General features: G+C 40.9%; 1 protein-coding gene across 1 annotated transcript; it reads right to left on the reverse strand.

Moving 5' to 3' along the window:
- Positions 1-1,281: 1,281 nt before the first annotated feature.
- On the reverse strand, positions 1,282-12,643 carry LOC127529350 (uncharacterized). The gene is given in 7 exon segments (XM_051932576.1): positions 1,282-1,423; positions 4,768-4,903; positions 5,312-5,381; positions 5,807-6,045; positions 6,048-6,763; positions 6,823-6,874; positions 12,439-12,643. Coding segments are annotated over 7 exon segments (1,548 nt in total). The 3' UTR covers positions 1,282-1,293.
- Positions 12,644-20,566: the final 7,923 nt, after the last annotated feature.

The following is a 20,566-nucleotide window of genomic DNA, read 5'->3' on the forward strand; positions in this document are numbered from 1 at the left end:
AGAGCACTGGGCAGAAATCGCATCGCGTCAACACCACTCTCCGGCCCTCGCCATGCTTTGTTTTAATTAAACAGTCGGATTCCCCTGGTCTGCACCAGTTCTAAGCCAGCTGCTAGGCGCCGGCAGAGGCCACGTGCTATGACTGGAACAATTCAAGCCACATCACGTAGAGGTCTTTCCCCATCCAGAGTTAAATCGTTCTCTAAACTTATCAGTAGGAGATGCCTACTGTACTCATTAGACATTCTAACTGCTTTTTATAAATAAAAGATTTGCAGTGACTATAATTAAGCTTATGCAATTAGTATTACAAATGTTAGTTAAATTTATAATGTTATAATTTCTTTTGTTAACTAATACATTAAATTTCAACTTAATTTAATACTAAAATATTGCTTGCTTTTCCCTATATTCTTATTAAACTCACTTGCTGTTACAAAATAACAAGTGTCTGTGTCTTACTGAAGGCCACCTGGCCACATGTATTGCACAACTTTTCACAGATAACTCAAAAACTAAAGCTGTCACAGCAATGACTGAATGATAATTGGAATTAGAAAATTCTCCTTTAAAAGGCACAAACTGCATATTGAAATGAATAGAATTCCATATTTTTCCTATACACTTGCATAGAGGTATGTGCACAGCTTTTCGCAGATAACTCTAACTATACAGGGAGCAGCCAGGGAGACATTCGATGGTATACCGCTCACACTGTGGTTGCCAGCATTGCACTGTTAATATACAGTGGGTTACTGTTATTAAAATTAACAGCAAGATGCTGTTTTGTTAGCTACAGCATACAGATGTTATCTAGCAGTATATAGCTGTTAATTTACATTTTAATCACAACCCAATTATTCTAAATTGCAAATGCTATTATACCCTGCATTTCATATTTGTGGAATACAAAATAAATAAGGCCAATTTATTGTTTTAGTCCTTCTTTATTTCTATTTAACATTATATTAATTGTTAAAAACATTAATTGTGCCAAAAACATGTGAACAATGCAAGCCATCATATTTTCGAGTGCATAAACTATGGTGCAACAAATAAGCACCCATAACATGGAGAAATACAAAGATGGCTTAAGAAAACAAACACAATTTCAAAATGCTTCAACTTAAATAATAAACAAGCTTCAGGAACAAAAAAAATTATATATATGTAAAATAAATCAATAAAAGGCTTTATCAAACACCAGCCCTTTCTGGATATAAAAAGTAGAATACAAACCACTGTAAAACAACAAACATTTTAAATAAAGTGCCACTCAAAGTCCATCAATCTTTATAAAAGATTTGACACTTTCAGATTGACTGTCATGGTCTTCTTTTGAAGAGTTTTCCCAGTCTTTTTAGATGTCACTTTTCCTTTTGCAGCCTTGGTCCCTTTTTCCGGATTTATTCCAACAAATTGTCTGAAAAATAATAAGGGAAGACTTTCTGTGATCAATGTCTTAAAACTTTAATCATAAAGATAGATAGATAGATCTTTATTGTCATTGTCACTTTTACAAAGGAACAACGAAATTGAAGGTGCAATCAACTCAGTGTGAGGAATAAGAGTTAAAAACACAAAAAGACAGAATATAATAACAAACCGAATAGTAATAAATATACAAATTGCACTTGTTGACTTACGGTATATATTGCACACTGGAAGAATAATATGGAGCAGTTTTATTCTGAGTTCAGGGTCATGATTGCTTTCGAATAAAAGCTGTTTTTAAAGGCGGTTTCTCCTAGTTTTCATAGTTCTGTATCTCTTGCCCGATGGCAAAAGCTGGAAGAGGCAATGACCGGGATGTGATGAGTCCTGTGAAATGTCTATTGCTTTTTTGCGGCTTTGGGATGTGTAGATTTGTTCCAGAGTGGGGAGGGTACAACCAATTGTTCTCTCCGCTATCCTGACGACCCTGTGTAGCGCTTTCTTTTCTGAGGAAGTGCAGCTGCCGTACCACACACACAGTCCGTACGTGAGCACACTCTCAATGGAACAATGATAAAAAGCAAGGAGCAGATTTTTTGGGAGGTTCTTTCTGAGAATTCTCAGAAAATACAGTCTCTGCTGCGCCTTCTTCAGCAGCTCCTTGGTGTTGGCACTCCAGGTCAGGTCATCCTCCAGCTCCATACCCAGAAACCTGAACACCGGGACCCTCTCCACACAGGCCCCACCAATGATGAGTGGCTGGATGTCAGTTTTGTTTTTCCTAAAGTCAATAACAAGCTCCTTTGTTTTTTTGGTGTTGAGGAGCAGGTTATTGCTTGTGCACCACTCTGACAGTCGCTCCACCTCGTCCCTGTATGCTAGCTCACCCTCCTTGCCCGAGATGAGTCCGACCACTGTCGTGTCATACGCAAACTTTATAATCTTGTTGCTATGGTGAGTGGGGACACAGTCATGTGTAGAGGAGCAGGCTGAGCACACAACCCTGTGGCGTCCCGGTGTTGAGGCTGAGAGCAGTGGATGTGTGGAGACCCAGCCTGATCCTCTGGGAGCGACCCGACAGGAAGTCCAGTATCCAACTGCAGGTGAGTGATGGAAGTCCCAGATCTGCCAGTTTGGACACCAGTCGTTGTGGGAGGATGGTGTTAAACGCCGAGCTGAAGTCTACAAAGAGCAGTCTGGCGTAACTCCCCTGCTGCTCCAGGTGGGTCAGGGCAGCATGAAGGGCTGTGGCCACAGCATCCTCCGTGGATCTCTTTGCTTTGTAAGCAAACTGAAATGGGTCCAGGTCTGCTGGCAGGCAGGCGATGATGTGACTCTGCACCAGTTTCTCAAAGCACTTCATGATGACAGATGTGAGTGCCACTGGGTGGAAATCATTCAGACTGTTCATGTTGGATTTTTTCGGCAGCGGAACAATGATTGAGGACTTGGGGCAGGATGGGACAGTGGCCTGGGACAGGGACTGGTTGAAAATCCTGGTGAAGATTCCGGCCAGTTGATCTGCACAGTCTTTCAGCACCCGTCCAGCCACACCGTCGGGTCCTGCAGCCTTCCTCGGGTTCACTTTCCTCATCACCCGCCTCACCTCACACTCTTCCACTGTGAGTAAATTGCTGTTGTGAACAGGCTGTTGTGATGGAGCTGCTGTTGGTGTCGCCTCAAAGCGGGCAAAGAAGATGTTCAGCTCCTCTGCCAGAGAAGCGTCTCCCTCAGCAGCCAAGGAGTTGCTGGATTTGTAGCCGGTGATGTGCTGGACACCCTGCCACACCTGCCTGGTGTTGTTACTCCTCAGATGATCTTCTATCCTCCTTCTGTATGCTGCCTTGGCCTCTCGGATGCCTCTCTTCAGGTTCGCTCTGGCTACACTGTAAAGAGCCCCATCCCCAGACCTGAAAGCAGTATTCCTAGCTTTCAGCAGACTCTGGACATCACTCATCATCCAGGGCTTCCTGTTAGGATAAATCCTTATGCGTCTGTCCCTGGTGACGTTGTCCGTGCAGAACCTGATGTAATCCAGGTATGCCATAGTGTGGTGCTCCAAGTCTTGGTGATAGAAAACCTCCCAATTGGTTCTCTGGAAGCAGTCCAGCAACTGTTGGGAGGCCTCCTCGGGCCATATGGTAACAGTCCTGGTCATAATGGGAGCTTGTTTCCTGAGGGGAGTATATGCAGGGATTAGAAGCAGGGACGTGTGATCAGACTGGCCAAGGTGTGCTAGGGGTTTAGCCCTATAGGCCTGTCTGATGTTTGTGTACAACTTGTCCAGTGTTTTTACTCCCCTGGTTGCACACTTTACTGTATGTGTTGATGGAATTTGGGGAGAACTGCTTTCAGATCTACATGATTAAAGTCCCCAGAAATGATGTGAACAGCCTCAGGATACTTGCTCTGTTTACTGCTGATGGTGTCATGCAAAAGCCCCAGAGCCGAGTTAGCATTAGCATCTGGTGCTATGTACACAGCAGTTAGCAGTATAACATTGAATTCACGGGGGAGGTATATGGGTCTGCATTTAATTGTCATAAACTCCACGTCTGGAGAGCAGTGTCTGGTGACTATGGTGGAATTTGTGCACCAGCTATTGTTCACATAAATGCACAGCCCCCCTCCTCTCTTCTTACCAGATTGCTCTGTCCTGTCTTGCCGGTGTGCTGTGTGGCCTGCTATCTCGATCGCCGTGTCCGGTATGAGTGGATTAAGCCACATCTCCGTGATCAGCAGGATGCAGCAGTCCCTGATGATCTTTTCCATTGCAATCCGCAGCTGCCACTCGTCCAGTTTGTTTGCCAGCGACCTCACATTTGAGGAGAAAATGCTTGGAAGCGGTGGTTTGTGTGGCTGCTTCCTTAGCCTCACTAGCACGCCGCCTCGGCACCCCCTCTTTTGTTTATGTTCTTTGCGCCGCCGCCGGCTCCTCGAAGCTGGGATTGTAATCCACGGAGAGCCCGGTGTTCGTGCGATGTCGTCCGGAATGTTGTGGACGCGGAGAAACTCGGAGGTCGAGCAACTCTCGCTCCGTAAACCGATAGATAAAATATCCTGCCGGCTATACGTGTATTTATCCAGGCAGGGTGGAAAAAACACAATCTGAATCGGAGAGCACACAGCCGCAGCGTCTAAGTGCGCCGCCATATAAAACAAGATTTAAAAATATTTACACAGTAATGTAACACCTTGTTACTTAATACATTAGCTAATGTTATCAAGTGTTACCAAACTTACAGTTTAAACCTTTAAAGACCCAGAAACTTAAACTTTACTTTTTAAAAATACTATTATTACCATATTATTGAAAGACAAAAATAAATTTACCTGTGAAGGAATTCCAGTGTGGATGCTGCTTCCTCTTGATATTGCAGGTTGAAGATGTAATACAGTGAAAACAAAGCAGCAAGTCCAGAGAGAAAGGTTGGTTGCCCTCCAAGCTGATCATCCATTGTTTCATCCGCTGCCCTTGAGTATCACTTGGACCTTAAAGGAGTGTACAGATCATGTTATAAACTATTATCCTTGGAGAGCTAACATAGAAAAGACAGTGAGAAAATTATGCAAGCCCTGACAAAATCCTATAATATTCATATCTTCCAAGACAACAAACCTTGCAGTTTCAATATTTTAGCCAACAAGCCACTAAGGTTATGATATGCAAACTAAACAGCACAAACTCGTTCAGGTATCACATAAAATATTTTCTTCAGTTTAAAAAGTACACTTTAATGAAACTTTTTTTATGCAGTGGCCAGAATGAGGCACATAAAGATGGATGTTCTCCTAATGGTAAAAAGTTGTGCCAGCCAGCCTAGAGTGTGATCCTTGTTTAGTGAACATGCATTCATGTCATATTTCATATACTTACCAAGCAGGATCAATGGAGGAGTCACAGGTAGGTTACCAGTCTTCTCAAGGTCAGCAGGAGTGGCAGACATCTATTGGTAAGGATAAGAATTAGAAATTAACATCTCCAAAAAACATATCTGCTAATAATATTCGACAATGTACCTATTAAAACAAGAATAGCTTATCCAAATGTATACTTAACTTTTATTTACCTTTTTGTTAATATTGACACAAAATACATATTTTCCACATTTAATATCTGTTTGACTATACAGTGCACAGAATAAGAGTCCAAATGGAAGACTTCTAGATGTACAGTAAAAAAAACAAAACAAAAAGATTCTTTTAGTTGTTCACTCAGTTATATGGAATTTGATGATTTATTGTCTTAAAGCAATCTAAGCCCTATATATTAACTTAATGGTGCCATTGTAGTGTCAAGGTAACTATTATCTTGCACTGTGTAGACAAACAGACAATTTCTTTATTAAAATATCCTAATTTGTAGTCAAACGAATTCTATAAGTATGACAAAATTTGATTGAACCATTCCTACACATTTGTTCATAGTAAGAACTAATAATAATGTATATAAAGAAAAACTTACATTTTCTTGAAGAATAAGCCCATCTTGAATCTCTGCAAAGTGAGCCATTAGGAGTTGAACAATGAGATGGGCTGAATCAATGGCTTCCTCCTTGGAAAGAACTGCCTTAACTTCTGAGATAGTTGGCCTGGTTTTAAAAACTCTACAATGCTCCTCCCACACTCTTCGACAGAAAGTTCAAATGCACGTAGGACATTGATCTCAGTCAGAAGCTCAAAATGTGTAAATGGGCCTTTCTGAAGAAAAAGGTATGGCCACTTTTTCATTACGTCTGCAACAGAAGGTGCTGGAATGCTATTTATTTGACTTTGTTGCAGGCAGAAAGTTGTCTCCATCAAGTGTATGACTTCAGCTTTCTCGCCACCCTTTGTTCCTTCACGAGAGTAGATATCCTCCAGCTTTTCACGTTTATTCTCACCTGAGTTATCCGTTTCCTCTAAAAGAAGATCAAGCTGAAACCATACACAACCATATGTGTCGGTTGGTCCTCTTTTAACACCACGGACTGATAACCGGTGCTGTCGGAAGCTGGTGGTCCGACTGAGGTTCTCAATTCTTGTCCTGACCTGGGCCAAAAGTGAGCTGTATCCTTCCCCTATAATTCGTCCATCATGAAGCTGGTCTGCAAAGCTCTGGGGATATTGATTGACAATTGTTTTACAAATGGTAAGACACTGTGCACGTGTTGGGGTTGTCTCAGATTTTCTCATTTCATCTGCAAGCACCCTAACCATTTGTCGTCTTGCTGCTGGTGAAGGCCTTTTTCCAGAGAAAATAGCAGACTGAATTTCTGCAGGCATGAGCTGCCATGGTACTTTGAAGGTGTCTGGCCATGATTTCCTAATATAGGATGTAGATGGCCTACTGCATTCAAGACAGACAAATTAGAAGAACATGGCAATGGTGAGGAGCTCCCAGCTGACAAGGAAGGAGTGTTCTCCATGATGGTGAGATCCAAAGTGACAGTTTCCCTCTCTATAAACCACCAAAATATTGAACAGGCAGTTAAAATTCACGCCACTTGATCTGTATAGACACAACTTCAATTAAGCAAAATAAAATATATACATCATCACATATTGTTTAAATGGTCAGTTTTTTGTTTTTACAAATGTAGGCATCATTTAAAACTATTTACATTGTTCATTTTACTACTGTAGTGAGCAAGCAAATTAAATTGTTGAACAGGAAAATTAAAACCCCATTAAAATTTTAACACTTACTATAACATGCACTTCAGCACACTTTCTAAAATGTCATGTCTAAAATTCGTCTATTCACACTTTCTAATGTTAAAGAAATAGTTCACCATGAAATTAAAATTACCCCATAATGTACTAACACGTCATCTTTAGTGTACAGTAATCGCTCGCTATATCTCGCTTCGACTTTCGTGGCTTCACTCTATCGTGGATTTTATATGTAAGCATATCTAAATATATAACGTGGATTTTTCGCTGCTTCACGGGTTTCTGCGGACAATGGGTCTTTTTACTTCTGGTACATGCTTTCTCAGTTGGTTTTCGCAGTTGATTTCATACAAGGGACACTGTTGGCGGATGACTAAGAAGCTACCCAAGTTTTTTTTTTTATTGAACTTTTGCTTATATATAACCTTCTTTTAATTATATCATGTAAATTGAATAAATTAGTTTATAGATGTGTGCAATATTATTTGTTGTTAAATTTGTCTATTAAAATTCTATTACCTGTTTACATTAATCTGCGGTGGGTTGGCACCCTGCCCAGGATTGGTTCCTGCCTTGTACCCTGTGTTGGCTGGGATTGGCTCCAGCAGACCCCCCCCCCGTGACCCTGTGTTCGGATTCAGCGGGTTGGACAATGGATGGATGGATGTATATAAACTGTTTACATACATAATTTCAACGAATCTTACCTAATATCTAAGAGAATACAAAGGGTTTATGCTGTATAATTGTGCGGGAAATGTTTATAATAGTGTGGGAGAGTTTATAAGGGCTTAAAATATATAAAAATAAGCATATGAACATATGGTTTCTACTTCACAGATTTTCACCTTTCGTGGGTGGTTCTGGAACGCAACCCCCGCGATGGAGGAGTGATTACTGTATATGAATGGCTTTCTTCAGATGAAAACAATAGTGTTATATAATTATATTTGTTATATTAAATAGCCTGGCTCTTTCTAGATTAATAAAGTCATTCAATGGTGTCCAAGGTTTTGATGTTCCACAAAATCCATCCATCCATCCATCCTAAAAGTAATCCACATGACTTTTGTTAATAAAGGAGAATAGCTCATTCAGTGAATGCCATGTTGCATATAAATGTATATAAATAAGAAACTCCAGCACAGTATGTTTAAAATGGTGGAATGTCACAACACACTCGAGAACAAATTATATTCTGAGAAAAGCGCTATATAAATGTAATGAATTATTATTATTATTCATAAATACTGACATGTCGCCATTCTAGATAGATAGATACTTTAATATTTTTGCTGCTGGAGTATGTGAATTTCCCCCTGGGATTAATAAAGAGTAATAAAAAATGCAGGTAAAAAACAGAATAACTTGAATAATCAACGTTTACCCCCTCTGGTGGAATTGAAGAGTCGCATAGTTTGGGGGAGGAATGATCTTCTCAGTCTGTCAGTGGAGCAGGACAGTGACAGCAGTCTCTCGCTGAAACTGCTCCTCTGTCTGGAGATGACATTGTTTAATGGATGTAGTGGATTCTCCATAATTGATAGGAGTCTGCTGAGTGCCCGTTGCTCTGCTACGGATGTCAAACCGTCCAGCTCTATGCCAACAATAGAGCCTGCCATCCTCACCAGTTTGTCCAGGCGTGAGGCATCCTTCTTAATGCTGCCTCCCCAGCACACCACCGCATAGAAGAGGGCACTCGCCACAACCATCTGATAGAACATCTGCAGCATCTTACTGCAGATGTTGAAGGATGCCAGTCTTCTAAGGAAGTACAGGCGGCTCTGTCCTTTCTTGCACAGAGAATCAGTATTGGCAGTCCAGTCCAATTTATCGTCCAGCTGCACTCCCAGGTATTTATAGGCCTGCACCCTCTGCACACAGTCACCTCTGATGATCACGGGGTCCATGAGGGGCCTGGGTCTCCTAAAATCCACCACCAGTTCCTTTGTTAAATGGTGCGACTTAAACCACCTACAACTGAACACCAGCAAAACCAAGTCCTTGATGAGGTTTCTATACTCCTCCTCCTGCCCATTCCTGATGCAGCCAACGATAGCAGTGTCGTCAGCAAACTTTTGCACGTGGCAGGACTCTGAGTTGTATTGGAAGTCCGATGTATATAGGCTGAACAGGACTGGAGAAAGTACAGTCCCCTACGGCGCTCCTGTGTTGCTGACCACAATGTCAGATCTGCAATTCCCGAGACGCACATACTGAGGTCTGTTTGTAAGATAGTCCACGATCCATGCCACCAGGTATGAATCTATTCCCATCTCTGTCAGCTTGTCCCTAAGGAGCAGAGGTTGGATGGTGTTGAAGGCACTAGAGAAGTCTAGAAACAGAATTCTTACAGCGCCACTGCCTCTGTCCAAGTGGGAGAGGGATCGATGTAGCATATAGATGATGGCATCTTCCGCTCCCACCTTCTCCTGGTATGCGAACTGCAGAGGGTCGAGGGCGTGTTGGACCTGTGGCCTCAGGTGGTGAAGCAGCAGCTGCTCCATGGTCTTCATCACATGTGATGTTAGAGCGACAGGCTGGAAGTCATTCAGCTCACCAGGACATGATACCTTTGGGACTGGGGTGATGCAAGATGTTTTCCAAAGCCTCGGGACTTTCCCCTCTTCCAGGCTCAGGTTGAAGATGCGCTGTAGAGGACCCCCCAGCTCTGATGCACAGACCTTCAGCAGTTGTGGCGATACTCCATCTGAACCTGCTGCTTTGCTGGCACGAAGTTTCCTCAGCTCTCTGCTCACTTGCGCTGCTGTAATTGTGGGTGGGGATGTCTCTCCTATGTTAGTATCAGCAGAAGGATGTGTAGAGAGTGCAGTACTCCGAGGTGAGAGTGGGTTAGGGTGGTCAAACCTGTTAAAGAAGATGTTCATTTGGTTTGCTCTCTTCACGTCTCTCTCGATGGTGGTACCCCGCTTCGAGCTGCAGCCAGTGATGATCTTCATCCCATCCCACACTTCCTTCATGCTGTTGTTCTGCAACTTCTGCTCCAGCTTTCTCCTGTACTGCTCCTTCGCCGCCCTGAGTTGGACTCGGAGTTCCTTCTGCACGCGCTTGAGCTCATGCTCATTCTCAAACTTACTTTCTTGCATGTCTGCTTCTGTATGTATAGAGTTCTATGCAACATTATCTCTAAATTAGCTCACAATATTATTAGGTTTGCTCAGCAAAATGACCCCTTTTATTGGCTAACTAGAAAGATTACAATATGCAAGCTTTCGAGGCAACTCAGGCCCCTTCTTCAGGCAAGATGTAATACAGTAACTGAAGTTTCCTATGTTTATATACACACTCTACGACAAGAAACAACATTGGTAAATATTTAAATGAGAGATTTTGAATGTAAAAAATTAATAGATTCATTCAGGCTAGGGTTAATTTAGCAAGAGAGGAAAGAACAATGTATTGTCAAGATCTCTGGATAAGATAACTGTCCAACAAAGTCTTTTGAAGTTTGTAATGAGTTTTTTCAAAACAATGTGGGTCTGTAGACAGGTTGTCTGTCATTCTGAGAGATGTAAACAATCCTCATATCTGGCCATAAAACTCTAATCTTTATTCAATCCATGTTGTAAAGTATTAAATTTTAGCATGAGTTTAACTTCCCATTCTTTTCTCTCTTGCTGTGTTTTGAAGTTGCCCATAAGCACTGTGACCTTAAAGTCCTTCTCACAGTGTCCATGGCTGTTGAAGTGGGCCGCCACAGGAACATCTGTGTTGCCATGTTTAATGTGGAACCTGTGTAAGTTCATTCTCTGGCGGAGTGTTTGTCCAGTTTCTCCCACATAGAGTGCAGCGTCAGGACATTTCATGCAGAAAATTAGGTAGACTACATTAGATGATCTGCAGGAAAATGATCCCTTGATGTGATGTTCAAGTCGGCAGTGTGGTATAACTATACGGTCTGTATCATAGATGTGGGCACATGTTTTGCATCTTTTCTGTAGGCATGGAGATGTGCCATTTTCTGTTGGTTCACTTAGGGAGCCTCGGACAATTAATTGTTGAAGGTTTGGTGGTTGTCTGTATGCCAGGAGGGGAGGTTCAGGAAATACATTTTTCAGTGTTTGGTCATTGTTTAGTATTGGCTGAAGTTCTTTTATAATTTTTCGAAGTGTTTCAAGATGGGGGTTGTAGGTGACAACAAGGGGGATGCGATCCTTGTTGTCTTTGTTTTTATATTCCAGAAGGTTGTCTCTGGGTATGGCAGTAGCTCTTCTTATTTGAGTGTCGGTTGTTTTCGGGGTGTAACCTTGTTTGATGAAATCTTGTCTGAGCTCCTGCAGTTGTTGATCCCGGTCTGTTGGGTCTGAGCAAATACGATTGTACCGTATTGCTTGGCTGAAAATAATGGAGCGCCTTATATGCTTGGGGTGGAAGCTATCATTTTTCAGGTAGGTCCGTCTGTCTGTCGGTTTGTGAAAAATAGAAGTTACAAGGGTGTTGTCTTTCAGTTGAACGGTGGTGTCAAGGAAGCTGACTTCTGTTTGAGTAATTCAGCTTCAGCTCTATGTTGGGGTGAAAACAATTATATTCATTATGAAAATGGAGGAGGTCTTTTTCACTGGCAGTCCAGATTATGAAGATGTCATCTATGTAACGGAGATACAACATTGGTTTTACAATGCACATTGACATGAAATCTTCCTCCAATTTTGCCATAAAAAGATTTGCATAGTGAGGTGCAAACCAACATCCCATTGCAGTCCCCATTTGTTGTAAGTAGCAATCCTGTCCAAAAGAGAATAGATTATGTGTCAGAGTGAATTTTATCATTTCTATTACTGACTTTGTGGGTAAATCATGTTGTTTGAGGTACATTTCACATGCCAATATGCCATCATCATGGGGGATGTTAGTGTAAAGGGCCTCAACATCCATTGTGGCCAGTAAGGTTCCCTCAGGTAAGGGGCCTAAAGCAGACAGTTTTTTTAAGAAGTCAGTGGTGTCCTGGATGTAGCTGGTTGTGTTACGGGTGAGGGGTTTAAGGATCTGCTCCACCCAACCTGAAACATTTTCTGTAAGGGAGCCAAGGCTAAGACGGTACAACACCCTAGTACTATAGATTTGCTCACAAATGCATCGTTTAACTTTGGAAGAAATGTATTAGTCATATGGATTACTTCTATTATGACTGGATGCACTTGAAGCTTTAACTTGAACCCCATTAAATGCCATTACAAAGGAACCAAGATATATTACCGATTGTATTTACTTACAGTGACATGAGTATGTAAATTATGTAATTTTTAATTTCTGGCTAACTAGTTATTGAATAAAAATGTCTGCTTTTGCTTCTGAGAACGAATGTAAATGAGATGAAAATGTAATTACCCATTTTGAAAGCACTGACAAGTTTTCTGACTTTTATAGCTGGTAGAATGCTACTGAGGTCATGTTCTTGAACAAATTGGAGATCATCTTTGGATTCCACTCCCGACTTGAAAAGTCTCTCAATCAAAAGCTCTGTGGTGTTCTCAACATTTGCCGGCAAAGCCCTGAGGATGATCGCCCTCAATTCTTCCACCAGGCAAGACATTGCTGTAAATTAAGAGAAGGGAATGATGAAGAACTACTACAGACATATCAAAGACTGTGTACTTGGACAGTGGATAATAATCCAGAAGGTCATTCTGATTAACACAAGAGTAGGAACCATTTTTTGCTGTCGAGCAGTAAACACCCATGTTATGGATAGTGGAAGTTTGGAAAAGTTCAGTGATGAAATACACTGAAGAATTCTGCATGACTGTCATCACAACCCTTCCCACACTAATGCCTTCATCAGTTTCCTGAATAACAACATACATGTTTTTTTTGTATGTTGTTCCTTTAACAGTTGCCTCATGAGCAACCGTAGTATTTTCAGGCTGAAAATCATATCCAGCCACAGCTTCCCTAATGACGTCATTGTCGTCACTCACTACAAACTCTCTTGCCTTGTCTGCTACAATAGTGGGAGGGAAGAACTCACCAGCATGAAGAAATGCCTGGAGAAGCTGATGTCTTTCTGCAAGAGTAAAGCAAAGATTTTTAAAGTTATGTAATTTTCTTACACACTGTTTGAAATAAACATGCTTGCTCTCAAACCTTAATGTCCACAAGCGAATGAGTGGACCGAAATGAATAATGAGGTCAGGGTAGTGGCTAAGATAATGATGTTTAGGTCTGAGACAGTGGGCAGGAAAAATGTGTTTCCTAAAATGTAGGTACTCATCAATCAAAACTCTCAAATACCCCACCTGACCATTGGAAATGGCTGGTGAACAAACAAGTGCAACGACTTCCCTTAACAGTAAAATTAGTTGCCAAACTTCATTTGTACCGGGGGATTCAATTTTGTCACCAAACAATGGCAGCATCCTCAAAAAACACCAGTTTTGTACAGCGTGGCCACCAAGCTTCTCACTTCCCGGGTTAATTTCACAAGGTCTGTCCCTGTTTTCGTTACCCAGAAACTTAAACTGACTGATCCTGCGATTTAAGTCCAGGTAAGTAAACTGTCTGCCAACTTTGACATTCCTTTATGTATACAACATCTTGTAATACGACAAAACACCTTCAAACAAATCATGTCCAAGGCATGGGGGCAACCCTGGCTGACAAACATGATAGAAAGAGAGCTCATTGAATGATGAGTCGAACTTTATGCCTCCACTATGATGCAAACCCTCAGCACAGTTTTGAACATGATCTTTGTACGACTGCACTGTACGAAATGTGGCCCTGGAAAGTGGATCTTGCTGAAATGTTTTTTTATCTATTTCACAGTATCGGCAGAAGTATGTGCTTCCACTGAAATTCTCCACAAACCCACCTATGCTATGTGAGCCTAAATTGTCACCGGCTATCGCCCACAAATTTCCTTTAATGTTCAGTCCATCAGGAAAACCTACACCCGTTGTCTCAGGGTCTTTTAGGTCATCGACTAAGCCACCAAAGTATTTGAAGTCTTGTTCCCTATAGAGAAACACCAATTGCATTTGATCAGTGCTTGATCTGTTATAAGGACACAGATCTGCTAGTGTGAGGTACATAGCAAGTATTTTATGTTTTTTCTTGCCAGACCCTAAAGGGTTCACAACTTCAAAAGAGTCTTGATATAAGATCAAGCCTAAGGCAGATTTATCTATTTTATGCATGTTTGCAGTTACATTTTCACCATCCCACACATCTTTTAAAATGTCCTTCAATGGGACATGACTGTGCACATCTCTGTACTGTTCCCTTACAGACTTGCAGTTAAGAAGAGATTCGATTGTTTTATTTAACCGGTATGTCCTGTGCAAAACACTCTTCCTGCTTCATTCTGTCCTAGACGAATAGGCACCGGCTCAACATAATGGAAACCGTTCTTGAAAAATGATTTTCTTCACTGATCTGATCTTAAGGTATGACTGTTACAAGACATAAAAAGATCTTCAGCTTTAAGATCGTCAAGAACCATTTTTATCATTGCCTCTGGAACGTCAAGTGAAACTAACTTTTCCTGAAGTTTGAAAAGCATATGACACAGGTTGATTTCATGGATTGACTGAATATCTTCCATGACTGTCTGAATAACTGAGGCTGGAAGCAATAATTTTGCTTGCAGTTTCAAATAGAACAGAGCAAGATTCCTTAAAAACAATGTGTCATCAACATTTTCAGGACTTACATCTGCTTCCTCACAGTTCTCACCTTCATCAGTCTGTGTATCAGACAGAAAATTATCCTCCTGAATCTGGGAGCAGCTGGCTTCAGGTGTCGTGATTGATTGTCTTGTGTTTTCTTTGTTTTCTAGACAAATGAGAGGTAAATGTTGATATAACAGCAAACGTTTTACCACACTGCATAAAAGGGCATGTGACTCTTCGACCCTCTTTAATGTGCATTTTGATATGAGAAATTAAGTCAGGTAAACTAGAACTTTTGGCACCACACAAATCAACATGACATTCCAATGAATGTGTAGTGCACATTGTGGTTTATGACTTGCATCTTTTATGGTGTCTGTACACGTGAGATTTCAAGCCTGCATGTTTTTGAAACTTTCTATTACAGTGCCGGTTGCAGCAACGGAATACACTATTTGAGACATGACTGTGTATTCTCATGTGTTTCACATAAATGACAGGGAAACATAATGCAAAGGACAGCCGGAACAATATCTAACAAATTACTGATGCATTCGAGTCACTCTCAAAAGAGAAAATGCCTGACAAAAGTGCAAGAGTATTTGATGTTAGAATTTTTTAAATGAGCACATTCACAGTAATCAGCCGATTGATTTGCTTATACCCATTTACTATCAACTAGCATAAACTAAACCTGTCTTTCCAAGTATGGGTACTGTACCGAGCTTGCCAATGTAAAGTTAAACTGAGATCAAATGTCACAAGCATATGATTTCTCTTGTATTTGAACATTAACGTTACCCGGTCAGTTTTGGAAAGTTTCAAGCTGCTAATCGCATGTAATTACGTTAATTACAACGACTTCACCGAATGTTTACCGCATGATTTTTAGAAATCTTTTGTAACACCAATAAAACAGTGAGTAACATATGGTGTATTGAAACGATCAATTTAAAAATACGAAAATTGAATTTGAGAGTTGAATTTGCAGATTTTTAGTCAAATGAACAGTTTGAATAAAAGCGAACTCTTACCTGTTAGCAACACAATGGCAGTTTTAATGTAGTATGGAAGTTGCGCAGCTCCGTGTCGCACCAGATTTTTGAATTTCAAACACGTTGTTTTCTGTGTGTAGCCACCCAGCTACGATGATGGTCTCTGTTTTAATTGATCCGTTACCCACGTTTTTATAACGTTATTTTTAGAAATACTTTGCATGGTTTTTAATCAGGCAAAGCAATTATTAGTAAAACATTAGAACAAACTCCACTGTAATATTTTTAAAGTTATGACAAACAAAGATAAAGGTGCAAATTACCTTGTGGTGATAATACACGTCGCACAAATCGAAAAATATGATACAATATCGTTAAACAACAGTGACATACTGTTGTTCACTTCAGGTTAGGGGTCGAACAACAAGTCTTCCCACAATGCACTGTAAAAAACAGCAACCTACTAATTTCATGAAAACAGCATTTTGCTGTTAAATTTCTATGTAAATTTACAGAATTTTTTTTACAGTGTACCTAAACAAAAACCCACACATGGATGTGGTCCTTCAGGGCACTCAAACATATACTGAGCGATTCACACATAATCCTGGTGGATCCTCCTTAATCCTCTGTGGCTCCAACCCAGGGATCACAGTTGTAATGGCTGGGCTGAAATAACGTTCCTGAGATGAAGACTTGACCCACATATAGAACCATACATGGATGTGGTAGCATCTGAAAATACAAGAAATCAATGGGAACCCACACTTGGTTGTGGATACCATCATCCAGATCATAAAATAAATAAATAAAAACTTAACACCCCCTATCCTTATGATGTATTTTTTACAGGAGCGTACCACATGTGTTGCTGGTGGACCTCCTATACCTCTATGCTTCATACCCGTAAAGCATAGTTGTAAGGTCGGGTGGAAAAGAGATTCCCCATATAGTTCCAGAGAGTCAGTCACACATGGATGTAATACACCAAAATGCTCCTTAAGCACAATGGAAACCCACACTTGGATGTGGTTACCATCTACTGCAATAATATAATAACATAAATTTCAAAACTCTATGGCTTATGGTGTTTGCTTTCCAGGAGCGTTTCACACATAATGCTGGTGGACCTCCAACAACCTCGATGTTCCTACCTGAAGAACATAGTTGTAAGGCCCAGGTCGAAAGAAGCTCCCCACAAACTTTTGAGAGATAATTCCGCATGGATGTAATGTCTCAAATACCCTCCTGTACCTCGGCCCAGGAGGTTTAGGTTGTAAAAATTGGGTACAAAAGGGTTTTGGTTGGACTTGTCCCCAAGACATTTAATAGATCTAGGCTAGCTCGTTAACCGCGCATGAGCACGAGCCACATATGATCGACATCAAACACCTCGTACATGCCCAATCCTGTTATAATACTACAATATAAGATGTAATGTATTGTTATACGATAACTTAATATTAATACTGGTTACATTTACTATATGTATTCTAATGTAATTGTACTCTTTTCTTGTTTTAGAATGGAGTCTAATACTTCGGACATGCCCAATGAAAATACACTGACGATCAGCATCCCAGAAGACATGTACTACTGTCTTTGCAATGAGGCTATCATCTCTCCACATCTAAGGCTCATCAAGCATTATAAAATCAATCATCATCATGATGCCAAAGTCCTCTTCAGATGTATAAAATGCTCTAAAATGAGCTATAATCACCATTCGATTGCTTGTCATCAGTCCAAATGTAAAAAAGGCAAAAGAAATCTGAAAATAAAACGCCTCACTTGTCCAACCTGTGGTGACCAATTCAATAACAATAGAGGCCTGGGTCAACACATAAGACACCGTCACCTTGAAAGTGATACGGCCATCACTGAAGACGTGGAACAAGGTGTAGTAGAATCCAATGTTGAGGATGATGAACTGGCCCTACTCATCTCATCGCTCGAGTCTGTAGAAATTAACAACTCTACCAATGCTCCGACGATAACAGCTTGGAACTCAACTTGGCCGAACTATGGAAAGAAAATTTTCAGAACCCCACAGATAAAGAGATCTGGATGGAGGAGAACCAGAACGAAGTGTGACATCCCATTAAACAAAATCTTTGAACACTTTAATGGAGTATGGGGATCACACAGTCAGATTACTGCTAGCTCTATTTACATTCCTGCTCACTGTGTAGATAACTCTGTGTTTACTGCACCAATTTCAACAACCGAAGTGCAAGCCGCCATCAAACACATTAAATCTAACTCCGCGGCCGGTCCCGATGGGATCAACAAGACTGATATTATATCCCTAGTTAATGGGAACATAACATTAGCCAAAACTTATAACCTATGGCTTCTGGCAGGAGCTATTCCCGGGGCCTTCAAAAAGGCCAGGACTGTACTTCTGCCCAAATCTCTCGACAGACAAAAAACTTTCTAACATCAATAATTGGAGACCCATTACCATTGGGTCCCTCATCACAAGATTATTTTCCAAAGTTCTTTACACAAGATTGAAATACAGGATATCATTAAACCCCAGGCAGAGGGGGTTCATGGAGGCGGCAGGATGTACAGAAAATATCCAAACGCTCCAAGCTATAATTACAGCCCATAAGACACACCAAAAAATCACTGGGAATGGTGTTCATCGATTTCGAGAAGGCCTTTGACGCCGTATCCCATGCATACCTATTTAAAATTTTGAGGATAATAGACTAGATGCTCATATTTCCCAACTATTCAGGGACATGTACTCCGGTGCCTCCACCTGTGTGGAAAACTATGAGAGTAGCACCAATGACATCACTCTGATGAGGAGAGTCAAACAAGGAGATGCCCTCTCCCCTCTACTTTTCAATATAGCAATTGACCCATTGATCCAAACACTAGAGACAGACGGTCGTGGTACCATGCTGGGTGGAGCCACTATAACGGCAGTGGCCTTCGCCGATGACCTTGTCATTGTAAGCAATACCTGGGATGGTATGAAGACCCAACCTGAATATACTAAAAGAATTCTGTAGAGAATCTGGCCTCAAACTGCAGCCGTCCAAATGCAAAGGTTTCTTCTTCACACGGAAGAACCACAAGACGGTAGTCAAAAAGAGCAACCTATGGAAGCTAGAAGGGGTTGAAATGAAAAGGATTTCCTCCAAAATCCCTATGACATACTTGGGCATAAACGTTGAACCTAGGCAAGGCGTCTACATAGGGAATCCCATGGACGAACTAGACAAATGGAGCAATCTTATTGGCAATGCTCCTTTGAAGCCCTATCAGAAGATCAATATCTTCAATCAGTATGCCATTCCTCGTCTCTTGTACTCCCTGCTCAACACAAAATTTCGTCTTATGACAATCAAGAAATTGGATGTGCATATAAGGAAGACAATAAAAATGTGGTTGCACCTACCACAATGCACTTCCAATGGGGTAATTAATTCCAAAAGAGCCAACGGAGGGTTGAGCGTCCTCAAGTTGGAGGCCATTGTGCTCAAATCCTCCTTCAAGACACTAGGAAGAATTGCACTATCTGAGGACCCAATCCTTCAGGAAACGAGCATCCAAAACAAAACTTTGGGACAATTTAAAAAATCCATTGAAACTTATGGGTGGCAATGCCATGAATTTTCCAAATGAAGACATCTTGTTTAATATATGCAACAATCAATTGTCAAATGATGTCTCAGCCAAGCTCTGACTGGCGACAAGCTGAATTTGAGATTTAGAAAAAGCTCCCCGTTCAAGGACTAGGAATAGAACTATTTGAAAATGATACAGTGAGCAACTGCTGGTTGCACACTCATAACTGGATAAGCCAAAGACAATACATTGCCGCAATCCAAACAAGAGCAAATGTATTTCCAACCAGAGAAACCACTACCAGAGGCAGACAGGAGCCCTCAAATTGAAGGAAATGCTCAACTGCAACAGAATCCCTATCTCACATTCTGGGCCAATGTCCGGTAATGCAAAAAGAAAGAATTGCTAAACACCATAAATTATGTAAGCTCCTGAAGAATGAGTGTGAGGCACACGAATGGACTGTCCACAAGGAACAATCTATTAAACTGAACAATGGGAGGTCCCTCCGACCTGACTTGATTTTGAACAAGAATATCAATGCCATTGACCTCACTGTAAGATATGAATTCAATTTAGAAGAAGCTCTAAGAGCTAAGTTCTCTAAAGAACACAAATATGAAAGTATCTCTTCATTCGTAAGAAAGACTTACAGAACAAACAATGTTCAGACATTTGGCATAGTCATTGGAGCAAGAGGGAAGTGGTATGATTTTAATAACAGACCACTTAAACAATTTGGACTCTCCGCATCCAGAACTCTGTCCTTCTCCAAGCTTATGAGAGGAGAGGCTTACTTTATTCACTAGATATTTCTCCAAGCTTATCTGGAGAAGGCAGTGAGCATGATAGATCTGGTTAATTTGGTTTAATTGGCAACAATTTGATGTAAATAGTTAATTTGATTAAATTTATTATTTGGTTAATTTAATTGGCATGCTCATACCATACATGACCAGTGCGGACAATTAACCATAATCGATATACAATTGAATTAAAATTGAAAAAAAAATTGAAAGTGGTTTCAAGCATAATCCAAGTGATGACTATCACTCTTTTGCATCAAAATTTGCTTACATCCGTCCTTTAATAAGGTCAAATTGGCAACAGGCTTACCCCATCCTACCACCTCCTATGATCTTAACAATATCATGCAGAGGATTGGGACAGGAATAGCACCATAACAAGGTATCCTGAATATAGCTCTTCTTGACCACTGAATGAAAAAGGTCTCCTGAGCAGTATACCATCGAATGGCTCCCTGGC

This window comes from Erpetoichthys calabaricus, chromosome 1, assembly GCF_900747795.2.
Source record: "Erpetoichthys calabaricus chromosome 1, fErpCal1.3, whole genome shotgun sequence".
NCBI classification, from domain to species: domain Eukaryota; kingdom Metazoa; phylum Chordata; class Cladistia; order Polypteriformes; family Polypteridae; genus Erpetoichthys; species Erpetoichthys calabaricus.